At 44.4% G+C, this 15,890-nt stretch overlaps 1 protein-coding gene and 1 long non-coding RNA gene across 2 annotated transcripts in view; both read right to left on the reverse strand.

Moving 5' to 3' along the window:
- The window catches only part of LOC140844413 (uncharacterized), a 147,181-nt gene extending 146,664 nt beyond the window's left edge, over positions 1-517 (reverse strand). Inside the window, exon 1 of the long non-coding RNA XR_012122655.1 lies at positions 404-517. This is a non-coding gene — a long non-coding RNA (uncharacterized lncRNA). The remainder of the gene's footprint in view (positions 1-403) is intronic.
- A 5,947-nt stretch (positions 518-6,464) lies between these two features.
- LOC140844414 (uncharacterized) lies at positions 6,465-14,132 on the reverse strand. Its single transcript, XM_073216339.1, has 2 exons — positions 13,959-14,132; positions 6,465-8,886 (listed from the first exon to the last, which is right to left on the reverse strand). Exon 2 carries the CDS (start codon positions 8,823-8,825, stop codon positions 7,050-7,052), a length of 1,776 nt encoding a protein of 591 aa, XP_073072440.1. The 5' UTR covers positions 8,826-8,886; positions 13,959-14,132; the 3' UTR covers positions 6,465-7,049.
- Positions 14,133-15,890: the final 1,758 nt, after the last annotated feature.

A 15,890-nucleotide genomic window follows, 5' to 3' on the forward strand; every position in this document is an offset into this window, starting at 1 on the left:
AATGTAATCCTGTCACATCCCTGCTTAAAAATCACTATTTTCCTAGAATTCAAACAAAACCACCGAAGGCGGATGAGGCCTAGCCTGGCCGTGGCCCTTGTGTCTTCCCTGCTGTCTGCTCTCTGGCATACCGGGCCATCGATGCTGCTCACCGAGCTCCAGTTACACTTAACTTCACCCTAAAATGGAGGGAACGACTCCCCTAAGTTCTCTTTCCTCCTAGCCTTCGCAAGTGCTGCTGCCCCAGGGAGGCTAAGAGGGGCCACAAAGTAATTTTCACGCTGTCTCTTCCAGACCCTCCATCTCCTCTTTTCAATTTTCTCCTCCCTCAAGTCTGGAAACTAAAGTTTCCTTAGCATCCCGTGCTTACTCCCATCATAGCATGTAGCACATGCTTACTCACCTGGAATCCTGAGGACAGGGCTTGTCTTTATTTCTCAGCCTCCAGCACTGGGTCTGGTGCACAATATATTTTTTTCAACAAATGTACTAAACTACCAACTTCTTTTATGTAAAATAGAGGAGTCTACTAAACTACCAACTTCTTTTATGTAAAATAGAGGAGTCAGACTAGGGCTGTTGACAGTAACATCCACTGGATAACCAAACCGCAAGAACTACCTTAGTCCTTACTTCCCTTTGGCTCTGAGCGTCTGACCGTCGCGGCTCCGGAGAAACCGCTACTAGAGATCCCTCGAACCGTTGGGACATCACGTGGCCTGCTCCGGCCACCTCCAACCCATGAACTCCATTTCCCAGCATGCCTCAGCACGCGAGGACCGTGCTTTCCCACCCGAGCGCGGCCCCAAGCCCGGTCTGAGGTAGGGGCCAAGGCTGAGCGGCCGCGGCGGCTGCACGGACCATGGAGCAGTCGCGCAGTCTCCAGTGCTGGCTGCATCTGTGGTCTGTCCCTGCGCAGGGTGGACTCATGGATCCCTAATCTGGTGATGCTGCCGTTGGTGGGAAGTTGGAAAAAAGACGTGAGCCCCGAGGTGATGGAGCCTTTCAGGCCTTTCAGTGAAAGGAGAACCGGTCAAGGAGCGAGATGCGTCTCTTCATGGCCGAGGTAAGTTCTAGCCGAGAGGCTGAGCTGGTCCACGCCGCACTGCCAGACAGCTGGCCAAGCTTGTCCTCATGCTGGCCATCCAGCTGCGGACCCCCACCTGCCTAGAGGATGGAGTACGCTTGTCTGGGCACGAGCCACCTCTGCCTGGGTGGGAGCAGAAATCTGGAGGAACTCCCTGAACCCCGGGAGAGGCGGAGGAGCAGGCTCTTGAACGGGCCGGGGGAGAATTAATCACCGGGGCCTTCTTCCCCTCCAAACTCTCTGGGGTCTGTTAAGTCTAAGGACTCCATACAGCCCCATTCTACTGGCACATATTAATCAGAAACACCAATTTATTCAGGCCAAAGCTAACCCAAGGAAAGGGCAGAATCGTTCAGGACTACTCACACCAGACTTAACCCAGTTATTATTCCGTGTTTGATGGTGAATAAGGAACCACACCTAGCCTGATGAGTTGGACACAGTCTTGTGTGTTAGAAAAGAAAAAATATTAGAAATAAGATGACATTCCAGATGACAGTATTCTATATAGGAAATCTGTAAGTACACATAGAAACAACTAGATGCAATAAGATAATTTATCAGTCTCAAAAGATTCAAAGCAATATGCATAACTATTGTATCCCTATATTTAAACAATGAATGGTTGTAAATTGAAACTAAATACCATCTAAGTATATTAAATAATTTTGGAAAAAATAACCTAGAAGAAATGTGCAATATATGTACCCTGAATCATAGAAACCATTGCCAAAAGAAATTAAATTTTCATTCTAAATTGCTCTATATATTGAACTTAAGCTCAAAATCCCAGAAGTCTGTATTTTCTGCAATTGAAGAAGCTGCAATTTTAATAGATGTGGAAATTCAAAATATTTTTGAAAAAGAAAAAGACTTACTCTATCTGATTTCAGCATTTACTATAAAGATAGAGCAAAAAAAAAATGTGGCATTTGTGTAAGAGTATGCAAATATATAACTTGAACAGAAGAGAGTCCAAAAATAAACCCACAGGTATGTGGCCAGTTGTCTTCCAAAAGAGGTGCAGAGTCATTCATGGGGAAAGGGTAATGCTTGCAACAAATGGAACAATTAATTATCTCTTATAAAAATATACTGTATATCACACTATCTAAAATTGAATTTGAAATGCATCATAGATCTAAAATTGCATTTTTTTAGGTGAAAACCTAGGAAAGATTATTTATAAACTTGGGCTACCCAAAGATTTCTTAGGAAACAAAACATATGAATGATAAAAATATTAAAATTAAATGTAGTCAAAGTTTAAAACTTCTGTTTTCTGAAGACACTTAAGAAAATGAGAAGCCTACTCACAGTCTGGAAAAAAACAAAACTAAATACTTATGAAAGATTAATATCCAGCATATTCTACACATATATATGCATGCATATATACATAAACATATATGTAAATATATATATATGTATGTGAGTACTGAGTTGTAAGATTGTATATACAATTTAATAAAATGGCAAACATTTTAAGCAGACACTTCAGCAACGAAGGTCTACTTTTGGAAAATAAGTAAGTGAATGATCATCAACATCACGGTTCCTTAGGGAAATGAAACTAAAACCATAGTTATGTATAAACACATCCACTAGAATGGCTGAATCTAGACGTGCCAGCCAAGATGCAGAATAACTCAAATTTGTATACAGTCTTGGAGGGAATGAAAAATGCTATAGCTACTTTGGAAAACACTATGCTAGATTATAATGAATATAAACTATAGTGTATAAAAATGATAGCTACTATATAGTAAGTTAAACATTCAATTGAACTAAATCCCACTCCTAGGTATTTACCGAGAGAAATGTAATTTGTTCCCCTAAAGACTTGTACCTGAATATTCATGACAATTTTATTCAAAATACCTCAAAATTGCAAATGACCGAAATGTCTGATTAATGAATTGAAAAACAAACTGTAACAGTTCATACAATGGAATTCTACATAGTGATAATAAGGAACAAACTACTAATGCATAGAAAAAGGTAAATAAATCTCAAAGGCATTATATTTAGCAAAAGAAACCAGCAAAAAATTGTCACATAACTAAGCCATTTATATTACATTCTGGAACAGGAAAAACTGTAGGGACAGAAATTGGATCAGAGGTGTGCCAGGGTCTAGATGTGGTAAGAGGTGACTGATAGTAAAAGGACATAGTGGGTGATGGAATTACCCTGTGTCTTGTTTGTGGTGTATATTTTAAGACTATTTACACTTGTTAAAACTCATTAACCTGTATACTTAAAGGAGGATTATTTTGTGGATAAAAATATATCTTGATAAATCTGACTTAAACTTTCAAAGAAAAAAAAATATGTGTTTGTGTGTGTGTGTGTGTGTGTATTATCTGTGTGTGTATTATATATATATATATATATATATATATATATAATACACACACACATATTTTGACAGAAGTGTGGGAATACAGGAAGGCAGAAGAGGGAATAGGCAGGAAAGACTTCCCAGAAATGATGCTCGTGCTATATGTTAAAGAACAACTATGAGCTACCCAGACATGTGAAGAAGCAGGTGGGGAGAAAGGAGGGTGCATATGAAATTTAAAGAGAGTATCAGCAGCTTCAACAATGTATGAAAAGCCACTGAGATACGGAAAAGAGAATTGAATATAATAGGAGTTTAGGGTGTGAATGAGGATTTAACAGGAAATCATGCTGGGTGTATAGGCAGAAACTAATGGACAAGGACCCTTGAATCGAAAGCTGAGATTTTAAATTGTATCTTTTATGTGATGATATGTAACCAAGTGATTTTAAACAGGAGACTGGCTTAATTAGATTTAGTTTTTGTAAACTCTGGTTGCAGTACAGATGTCACACTGTTAGATGGAGAGACTAGGTGAGAAGGCTAATCATAAAGGAAAGATGAGGGTCTTAAACATGACATGGGCAGTTACAGTCAGCCAAGACAGTTAGAAGGTGATATGATTCTGCACCGAGTAGACAGGGAGAGTCAGAAGGTGAGTGTGATTTGTGGGTTGGATGTGGTGGTGTTTCCTGGGTTGAGGACTATATGCACAATGGTCAGATTGGCATTAGAAGGACAAATTTGATAATCAAAGGTATAGTCTTAACTATGCTGAATCTGAGGTTCCTGTGAAATAATTTTTTTTTTTAACATTGAAACAGTATTTATTGAGAGTAGCTTCAAATGCTGAATCAATTTTCATTCCAATGATGTGGAGTACCTTATTTTCATATATGCAGTGTATAAAATTATTGGAAAATTATTGCTATTTTAAAATAAATGTCAATTTACATTAAATTCTGAGTGCTGCAATATTTTTAAAGAGAAACTAATACAAATAATAAACAAATATAAATTGATTTTCTAATATAAAAATTTAAAAGCTTAGAAACTTAAAAAGTTAGAACTGAAACAGTAAAATAGTAGGCTGTAGAATATGTGTAAGTTTGCATATTTCCAGTTCCAGAGGGGCCCAACACTTTGGAGTACCTTTCTCTAAATTTTCTAAAGCCTATTTTGGCCCCTGTAATGGCCAGAACTGGTGGTACCATCCAGACAGTGTTCTATGAGCCCAAATAATGAACAACAAGGGGGTCAATACCCCTTTCCCACTTTGGGGAACACCCTGACCCTCTTCCCAGAGTGTGAAGTCAACGAAATGCGCTGTGAAGTTCTAGGACTCATACTTGTGCAGTCTTCCTGCACCCCGGAGTTGGTCCCTGTCCCCAGGGGGCAACCTGATGAGTGGGTAACTCCTGATGGTCAGGCATTTCTTTTTTGAGAGGGCATCTCATATTTATTGATCAGACGGTTGTTAACAACAATAAAATTCTGTATAAGGGACTCAATGCTCAATGTACAATCATTAATCCACCCCAAGCCTAATTCTCATCAGTCTCCAATCTTCTGAAGCATAACGAACAAGTTCTTACATGGTGAACAGTACAAGGGCAGTCATCACAGAAATTTTCAGTTTTGATCACATATTATGAACTATAAACAATCAGGTCAAATATGAATATTCATTTAATTTTTTTTTTCTCTTTCTCTCTCTTTTTTTTTTTTTGAGAGGGCGTCTCTCATATTTATTGATCAAATGGTTGTTAACGACAATAAAATTCAGTATAGGTGGGTCAATGCTCAATGTACAATCATTAATCCATCTCAAGTCTAATTCTCGTCAGTCTCCAATCTTCTGAAGTATAACGAACAAGTTCTTACATGGTGAACAAATTCTTACATAGTGAATAAATTCTTACATGGTGAACAGTACAAGGAGCACAGAAACTTTCGGTTTTGATCACGCATTATGACCTATAAACAATCAGGTCAAATATGAATATTCATTTGATTTTTGTACTTGATTTATATGTTGATCCCACATTTCTCCCTTTATTATTATTATTATTTTTATTTTTAATAAAATGCTGAAGTGGTAGGTAGATGCAAGATAAAGGTAGAAAACATAGTTTAGTGCTGTAAGAGGGCAAATATAGATGATCAGATGATCAGGTGTGTGCCTATGGACTAAGTATTAATCCAGGCTAGACAAGGGCAGCAAAACATCCATGGATGCAGAAGATTTTTCTCAAAGCAGGGGGGGTGAGGTTCTAAGCCTTACCTCTGTTGATCCCCAGTTTCTCACCTGATAGCCCCCCTGTGACTGTGCCTGTCTTAGGTTGTTCCTCCCTTGAGGAATCTTACCCGTCTCTGGCTAACCAGTCATCTTCCGGGGCCATACAGGGAAATGTAAAGTTGGTAAGTGAGAGAGAAGCCACAGTGTTTGAAAAGGTTAGCTTTTTACTTCTTTGCAGATTTATGCCTTGTGGCTTCTATGCCCAGCACTTGTCTCGAGGTATCTTTACCACCTGGAGGAATTATGATATTCGGTAAATTTGATATGAGGCACGAATTCTATTTAAGGGTTGTAATTAGGAAGAAAGAAGAAAAGCTACAGATGTAGCATATGGAAGGAAACATGGGAGGATTGATTATTTCTTTGACATATCGTCTTGTAGAGTACCTTAAGTATGTATAGGTTTTAAACTACTAACTAATTTTTACACACATATTAACATAATAGGAATACGGTGACATAAACAAAGCAAATCTATAATTACCATCCATCTCCAGTGAAGCCAAGAAAACCACTTAGGCACCCTAGGCATTTGTGAAAATTTGTCTATGATATGATGGATATTGTCCAACTGTACTTGAACCGTCTGAGAGAAATCAGACAAATTAAAGCAGCCTATGTCTGGAATCTGTTCACCTCTGTCGCGTGCCCTGTCCTCGCCGGCAAGAACAGCATGCAACAACAGCAGGATTCTTCTGCAGAAAGCTTTATTCTTCAACTCTTTGTGAAACAAATGAGTTGGGCAGGACCCAGAGGGGAAGGAGAGGCTTGCTTATATAGTTCTCATGCTCTGACCTGGTTGGTGCGGCTCCATATGCCTTATTAGCATAACCATTTGGTGGGTCTCATTGGTCCTTATGCCAAGGCGCAATTAGCATGTAGTTTAGTGGTGTGGGATGATTTGTCATTAGGAAGTTCGGGGCCTTCCGGCTGCCCTGCATTGGGCGCTATTTTCTGAGCGCGGCTGCCAACATCTCCCCCTTTTTTGTCTAACAGAAGCTCAAGGCGGAACTTGCCAGCAGAGGCGGAGACAGAGGCCTGACCTCCATCATACTTCCTGATGCCCCCTTTTTGGAGAGGGGTTCTGGGCATCTACCCCTATGCAGTCAGGCATGCCTCTCAGAGGGGTCCAAGACCTCTTGCAGTGCTTTGCCTCGCATCCTCTGGCTGGCGTTGGGACCGCTTGGTACAAAGGGTTTGGACCCTTTTTCTCAACCCTCTTGCACCATGAGCTTCTTAAAGAAAGCTGTGATTAAGCATTGAGGTACTCGGGCCTGGTGCAGTGCCACATGGGCTCAGGGTGCAAGAGCTACCTCAAGCTAAAGCCGAGCTTCCTTCTTAAGCATGTTGAGCCACACTTGGGGAGAGGCGCCAATGTCTATCGCCATTAGGGCTTGAGCAAGGATCACCTTGTCCTGCTTATGTTGGTTGCGGAGTCTGCATAACAACCAGAGTAAGAGCATGAGACCTCCAAGCAGGAACACGCCCATCCCAGCCATGCCCGCCCACTCCTTGACGTGGGAGAGAGCTCTGAGGAACCAGGAAGAGAGTCCTTCCGCTACGGAGATATCTAGACGGGTGGAGTTGATGTGGATAATTTCTCGCCGCAGCTCTTCTAGTGTCCCATCGAAGTCTTGGGACCAGTTTCCTGAAAGATACTGGGACAGGTCTCGTGACAGATTAGCTGCCTGTGTAAAATTTTTATATTGAATGCTAGTGATGCAGAGGGCACGATATTTCCGCTCACATCCCAATTGGGCCATTTGCCAGAGCACCTCCATTTGTTCCTCCACGAGATCTATGCGTTGATTGAGGATCATTATTCCTCCTTTCAGTTTGCCATCAAGTGTGGACTGTTGGTCCAGGGCAGAAGCTACTGAGGCTGCAAGGTTATTGAGCTCTGTAGCCGATTTGATGGAGGTGTCTAAAGCTATACCAGCGGCGGTGGCTGTGACCGCGGTCGCGGAGATCAGGAGCACTATGGCGGCTGTAACACCGAAATCGCGCCTTTCTCGAAACAGAGTCATGGTGTTAGGGGCGTCTACGGGAACAGGGACCCAACGGGGGATGCGGACTACCAAAGCATTGGTAAAGTTACGCGCATCCCAACACTGAGACAGAAAGCAGGTTTCATTGGAGCAGGAGTCAAAGCTACTATTGGATAAGATAAACAGAAATGGGGGGTATACGCATACTGGAGAAGGTGGAAAAAGGGAATTAGGTGACTCTGGACCTGATTTTGCTGAACACGTGTAGTTCTCGTTGTTATGGGTCATGATCATGTTCCAGTGTGCGCGCATGTGGTTATTCTCGCACCAAAAGGTGATATTTTTTACACCGATTCCCCCACCCTGGAGGGCGGAAAAGGGGGAGAGGTCGGTACACGAGCCATTGACTCCACACAGCATCCATTTATGGAAGGGGTTCATGCTCAGCTGCTGACGAAACTCGCCTTCCAGCACCTTTACTGGCCACCAAGCCTCATTGGCTGGCCGTCCCTCCATATCTGGGGAGATGGTAAACTCCTGCCTCTCAGTTGCCCACGTTACTACAGTTGACTGACAGTCAGTCCAGGGCAACAGCTCTCCCTCATAGTCGCCCACACAATGGGAGGCATATTTGGGTTCACGAGGCCTGTCGGTGGAATTGTTCCTGGGAGAGTATACAAATGTGCCATTGATCCAGAGAACCATCTGGTGGATAGTCATGTTCTTATAGGACGGGCTCCCTTCCTTATTAGGCCCTTCAAATTTAGCTGACATAACGGGGAGGCTACTGGCCTCTAGAATTATGTCACTGAACCATCCGTATTTCCTCCGTTTCAGGGAGATACAGCCAGCTAGATTCTGAGTGGTGAAGCATAATGACCCATTAGTTACGAAGGATCGGTTTTCTCCCAGGGGAGCTACTAGGGTGTCTTTAACTAGGTAGGGCAAGTTCATACTAGAGTTGGTGGTGAAAAAGCGGGGAAAAACGGCTGCATTGAAATGGACAGGCATAGGCTTAGGAAAGGCAGACAGGATTCCCCATCTCAATACTCCCTGAGTCGGGGTCTCCAGTGTCAGGAGCAGGGTCAGGAGGTACAGCGAAGTCATCTCCTTTGTTTAGGACTTTCCTCGTTAGGCGCTCCGGGATCCAGAAGGGATTTTCTTCACCCTGGGGGAAAACACACACAGCTCCCCTGGATCTGATTATGATTGGATCCGGGCCCTTCCATTGGTTAGATAACACGTCCTTCCATTTTACTAGTTCTTGTGGGTCTTTTGGCCACTGATTATGGCGATCCGCTGCTGTATGGCCTTGAGCATCCAGATTCAAAAAATTTATAGTGAAAAGTGCTAGGGCTATGGCAGTTTTTGGTGTGGGGGGTATATCTTCAATTCCCCCTTTTTGTTTAAGTAAATAGGATTTGAGCGTGCGGTTCGCGCGTTCCACAATCCCTTGACCCTGTGGGTTGTAGGGAAGGCCAGTGATATGTTTTATCCCCATGTGATGACAAAATTGAGCAAATTTTGTAGAGGTATAGGCTGGGCCATTGTCTGTTTTCAGAATCTGCGGTAACCCCCATGCGCTCCAAGCTTCAAGGCAGTGCTGGATGACATGGGAAGCTTTCTCTCCTGACAATGGGGAGGCAAAGATGACTCCTGAACAAGTATCCACGGATACATGTACATATTTCAGTTTCCCAAAAGACGAAATATGCGTCACATCCATTTGCCAAACTTGTAAAGGCCTAATACCTCTGGGGTTGATCCCCACATGAGGTGCGGGAAGGAAGCTGCAGCAGTGTTGGCAGCTAAGGACAATGTTCCTAGCTTCGGCCCTGGTTATGCTAAACCGCCTGCGCAGCGTTTCGGCAGTGACATGAAACTGTGTGTGGAATTTTGAAGCTGTGGTGACAGAGTCTAGCAGGGGAAAGGCTATGCTTCTGGTTGCGAGGTCTGCCAGGTGGTTGCCTTGGGTCATAGGCCCGGGAAGGCCTGAATGTGCTCTGATATGAGTTATATACAAAGGAGATTGCCTATGAAGTAGTGCTGATTGTATCTGTTTGAACAAAGTGGCTACTGGGCTGGACGCTTTAATTAGCCCGGCCACTTCTAGAGATTTGACTGCATTAACTACATAACAGGAGTCAGACACAATATTTAAAGGTTCAGGAAAGATTTGTAGGACCTCTAAGACTATGCGACATTCCACTATTTGTGGAGTGTCAGGCGTGTAGCCTTTTGTCACAACTTTGCCATCATGGACATAGGCACCTGTGCCTGTCTTAGACCCGTCCGTGTAAACTGTTTTTCCATGAGGCAGCGGGGTTAGGCTAGTGACCCGAGGGAATACTAGGAGATGATTTTTGGCGAAGTTGATGAGGGGATGTTTAGGGAAATGATTATCAAAGGTTCCTGAGAAACTGTAAGCAAGTATGGCCCAATCATCGTTCATAGCACATAATACTTGTATCTGTTCTACGCTGTAAGGGGTTATAATTTTAGCTGGAGCCTCTCCGAAATGTGTCATGGAGGTTTTTACTCCTCTCAAAGCAAGTTTGGCCACGGCTGCTGGATAGTACTCTATTGTCCTAGCCTGAGAGGCTTGGGGATGAATCCAGATCAGTGGGCCGTGCTGCCATAAGACTGCTGTTGGCAGCTCCGGGGTGGGAAGGACACACAACTCAAAGGGTTCATTCGATTGCACTCTATTTAATTGTGCTGTCATCAAAGCCTGTTCTACTTTGCGAATGGCTTGTAATGCCTCAGGTGTGAGGGAGCGCGGTGACGTTAGTTGTGGGTCTCCTTCTAGGGTTTTAAATAGTGGAGTCAATTCAGTGGTGGGTATCTTTAAGTATGGGCACAACCAATTAATATCCCCTAGGAGTTTTTGGAAGTCATTCAAATTTCGCAATTGATTATGTCTTATCTCAAGCTTTTGGGGGCAAATTACATCTGTGTAAATGGTTGCTCCTAGGAATTTGCTAACACTAGATTTTTGGACCTTCTCGCTTGCTATATTCAGTCTCCAATTTTCTAGGGATCTAGTGAGATCTATATATGCTTCTTCTATTTCCGCTGGTTGTGGGGAGCAAAGAAGGATGTCATCCATGTAATGGATGATCTTTAGCGTGGGATAGGTCTTACGAATTGGGTCTAGCGCTCGCTGAACGTACAGTTGACATATGGTGGGGCTATTTGCCATTCCTTGAGGGAGGACCTTCCACTGAAATCTGGCATCGGGTTGTTCATGGTTAATAGCTGGCAAAGTAAAAGCAAATCTTTCCCTGTCCTTGGAGCTTAGAGGTATAGAAAAGAAACAATCTTTAATATCTATTATGAGCACTTTCCATTCTTTGGGTAAGGCAGAGAGGAGTGGCAGTCCCCGTTGTATGGGTCCAAGCATTCTCATTTGAGCATTTACTGCTCTCAGATCATGAAGCAACCTCCATGATCCTGACTTTTTCCTGATTACAAATATGGGTGTGTTCCATGGGGACACAGAGGGTTCTAGGTGTCCCACTTGGAGCTGCTCTTGCACTAAGCAATGAGCTGCTTCTAATTTTTCAGAGGATAGGGGCCACTGAGGAACCCATACGGCCTCCTCTGTGAGCCAAGGTATGGGCATGGCATCTTCAATGGCCCCTATGAAAAACCCAGGCCGTGACGGTCATTCTTTACTTTGGGCAGGATGGGCTCTATGCGTCCCTGTTGGTGTTTCCCCAGCCCCTTGCCAGGGATGTATCCCATGTCCATCATCATGCCTTGGGCGGGGGTGGAGTATTCATTAATGAGTTTGAGGCCTAAGTCTCTCATGACATCCCTCCCCCATAAATTGACCGGTAGAGGGAGTACATAAGGGGTGACTGTACCCTCTTGTCCTTCAGGGGCTCGCCATTTCAATGGTTTGGCACTAATTGAAGGGCTTGACTCATATCCTAAACCTTGTAATGAATGTGAGGATTGGGTCACAGGCCACTTGGAGGGCCACCAGGTTGCAGAGATAATACTTTTATCTGCTCCAGTGTCTAGGATTCCCTCAAAGCTCTTTCCCTCTATTTGAAGAGTTAATTTTGGTCTGTCTGCTAAATCTAATACTATGAAGGCTGAATCCCAGTCAGAGGAGCCGAAGCCCCTTTCTCCCCTCTCCGTGTTGGTAGCAGGATAATTGGCGTGGAGACTAGGTAAAACTAAGAGCTGGGCTATGCGGTCTCCCGGGGATATAGGATAGATTCCTCTGGGAGCCGAACACATGATTTTTACCTGTCCTTCATAATCTTGATCTATGACTCCGGGATGAACTACCAGGCCTTTCAATGCAGCAGAAGAGCGCCCTAGGAGTAACCCAATGGTATTTGGTGGTAGGGGGCCTTTAAAGTCTGAAGGGATAGGCTGAACTCCCATCTGTGGAGTCAACACTATTCTGGTGGTGGCACGGATGTCCAATCCCGCGGAACCTGAAGTGGCTCTCCTTGGGGGGCCTGGTTGTTCCCGAATGACACTTGCGTGCTGGTTGCCCCATATATTTGCGGGCCCTGGTGACGGGGGCCCCTCTGGGCGTTTTTTGGCAACTCTAAGGGTTTCCCTTCTATATCTTTAATAGACCGGCACTCATTAGCCCAATGCCTGCCTTTCTTACACTTAGGGCACAACTCAGGGGTCTTTTGGGTTGTTTGTTCTGAAGCTGGGCTCCTACACTCTCTCTTTATATGTCCTAATTTCCCGCATTGAAAGCATTTGATACTTCTGTTAGTGATCCTGGCTTGTTTGTGGCTCTGTAATATGGCCGCGGCTAGGCCCGCATTGGTGAGTGGCCCTCCTATTTCTCTACAGGCTTTCAACCAGGCATGTATCCCTTTTTGTTTCCAGGGTGTTATCGCCTGTCTGCATTCCTTGGTACATTGTTCAAATACTAATTGCTCCACTAGGGGCATTGCTTGTTCCTGATCTCCAAATATTCTGCCTGCGGCCTCCATCATACGAGCGACAAAGTCAGAAAATGGCTCGCTCAGCCCCTGAATAATTTTTGTCAAATTGCCTGATACTTCTCCTTTGTTGGTGAGGGCTTTCCATGCCTTGGCGGCGCACGTGTTTATTTGTGCGTATACCTGTAAGGGGAAGGCGGTCTGGTCAGCTACCCACTGTCCTTGGCCCGTCAGCATATCATATGACCACGCAGGCTGTCCTTCGGCCGCGTTTGCGCGTGCTTGGGTCATACTGATATCATGCCACAATGCCTTCCATTCTATGTATTGCCCCATACTAGAAAGGCATGCCTTAGTTACATATTGCCAGTCTGCGGGTGTCATGGCTGTCTCTGTTAGTCTTTCAATTTGTGCTATGGTGTAGTTAGCACTGACTCCATAAGCCCGAACGGATTCTGCTAACTCCTTAACTTGTTTATGGCTCAGGGGCTGGTGAGAGCGTACGCCATTATCCTCAAATACAGGAAACATTTGTCTAATTGCCTGAAGAGTATCTGGGCGGCAAAAGGAGAGTGCGCCACTCACGTAAGGTGGCGGGGCAACGGGCGTCGGGGGACACCCTACTTTCATTTTTTCCTTGGTCCGCTTTTCAACTTTGCTGGTTCCCTTACTTCTGCACTCTGCGGTTTTATTTTCTTCCCCTTCCTCTGCGGACGTTAATTCCTCCTCAGATTCCCTATTGGAGAGTTGGAGGTCCCTCAACTCTTTCCAGGGGTATTTACTATTTTCTCCGAGGCGATCGTCACTCGCTTCTCGGGGCTCTTTCACCTTTGCCCTAGGCGGGCTTTCTCCCTCACTCTGGGGTTTCTTTACTTTCGTTTTTGTGGCCTTTTTTCGGCCGCGCGCGCTCTCTGTTTCCCGTTCCATTTCTGACATGCTCTCTTGGATATCTGTCAATGCTCTCTGACCTTCTTTTATTACCTTTTCACATCTCTCATCTTGCAGACAAGCTCTAATCAGTTTCCAGAGGGGCCTGGTGCCTCCCCTCAGGCTACCCTCCTCCTCCTCTCTATCAAGATCTTTCCCCAGTTTGTCCCAGCTCGGGATTGAGAGGGACCCTGAACAAATGAACCAGGGGGCCACACGGTCTATCTCCTTCACAAAAGATCCTAAGACTTTGCTGGAGACATTCAAGTTTCGCTCTTTGAGAGCTGTCTGCAGCGCCATGACTAATGACGGTGCATTCCCCATGGTGCCTCCTTATTTACAGAGAACCATCAACCATCATCCTAAAAAGCAGGGGCCTCTCGGAACTTACCCCTCCGGGCTTTCTTCTGACCTGCAGTTCTGAATCCTCTCCAGATGTCTGAAGGGTCCTCCCTGTGCCGGTGATGTTCTGGTTCCCGGGATTCGGCCCCACTTGTCGCGTGCCCTGTCCTCGCCGGCAAGAACAGCATGCAACAACAGCAGGATTCTTCTGCAGAAAGCTTTATTCTTCAGCTCTTTGTGAAACAAATGAGTTGGGCAGGACCCAGAGGGGAAGGAGAGGCTTCTTTATATAGTTCTCATGCTCTGACCTGGTTGGTGCGGCTCCATATGCCTTATTAGCATAACCATTTGGTGGGTCTCATTGGTCCTTATGCCAAGGCGCAATTAGCATGTAGTTTAGTGGTGTGGGATGATTTGTCATTAGGAAGTTCGGGGCCTTCCGGCTGCCCTGCAATGGGCGCTATTTTCTGAGCGCGGCTGCCAACACACCTCCCATATGTTCTTTTAACCGTAGATAGTCTATAGTCATAAGATTTTGGAGTGCTACACCTTGCACCCCTCCCAACTCCTGGTTGAGTTCCAATAGTACAGATCCGGTCAAATTCGTTGTCTCATTGTATGCACATGCCAGCCTAGACATCTCCCTCCTCATTCCTATGGCAAGTCCAGGAAACGGTGGGCTGGATGCAGCCACAACCGCAGCATCATCCGGATCCCTGTGGAGGCTTTTTGATGATCATCCCCCGACACGAGTCCTCCAGAGAGTGCTGATGCCGGAAGATCCTCCTCATATCGTATCTTAGTTCATTTTCTGGGTATCCAAGCTAGGCCTTGATCTGCTGCATAGAAACAAACAGACCCTTTGCCCACACTTTGACATGCCCTCTATACCACTGTGCAGAACTCATTGGAGGTCAGCACATAGTAACTGCTTTTTTTTTTTTTTTTTTTTTTATTAAGAGAAAGGAATATTATCAGAAAAGAGTACCTCCATAGCTGATCATCTGACACCCTTTACGTGATCAACATAAAGGATATTTAAAGCTTGCATTGATCTTTGATTTACCAATAGTTTTATCCTATCAAGGAGTAATCCCCCTTTTCTTTCTTTCTTTCTTTCTTTTTTTTTTTTTTTTTTAATTTTTAATCTATACCTACATGAAGAATACTATGTTTACTATGCTCTCCCCTATATCAGGTCCCCCCTAACAACCACATTACGGTTACTGTCCATCAGCTTAGCAAAATGTTGTAGAGTCACTACTTGTCCTCTCTGTGTTGTGCAGCCCACCCTCCCCTTTCTCCCTCCCCCCCATGCATGCTAATCTTAATACCCCTCTTCTTCTTCTCCCCCCCTTATCCCTCCCTGCCCACCCATCCTCCCCAGTTCCTTTCCCTTTGGTACCTGTTAGTCCATTTTTGGGTTCTGTAATTCCGCTGCTGTTTTGTTCCTTCAGTTTTTCCTTTGTTCCTATACTCCTCAGATGAGTGAAATCATTTGGTATTTCTCTTTCTCCGTTTGGCTTATTTCACTGAGCATAATACTCTCCAGCTCCATCCATGTTGCTGCAAATGGTTGGATTTTTCCACTTCTTATGGCTGAGTAGTATTCCATTGTGTATATGTACCACATCTTCTTTATCCATTCATCTACCGATGGACATTTTGGTTGCTTCCAATTCTTGGCTATTGTAAATAGTGCTGCGATAAACATAGGGGTGATTCTGTCTTTCTCAAACTTGATTGCTGCGTTCTTAGGGTAAATTCCTAGGAGTGGAATTCCTGGGTCAAATGGTAGGTCTGTTTTGAGCATTTTGATGAACCTCCAAACTGCTTTCCACAATGGTTGAACTAATTTACATTCCCACCAGCAGTGTAGGAGGGTTCCCCTTTCTCCACAGCCTCGCCAACATTTGTTGTTGTTTGTCTTTTGGATGGCAGCTATCCTTACTGGTGTGAGGTGATACCTCATTGTACTTTT

The sequence above is a fragment of the Manis javanica genome, chromosome 11 (genome assembly GCF_040802235.1).
Source record: "Manis javanica isolate MJ-LG chromosome 11, MJ_LKY, whole genome shotgun sequence".
In the NCBI taxonomy this organism is placed as follows: domain Eukaryota; kingdom Metazoa; phylum Chordata; class Mammalia; order Pholidota; family Manidae; genus Manis; species Manis javanica.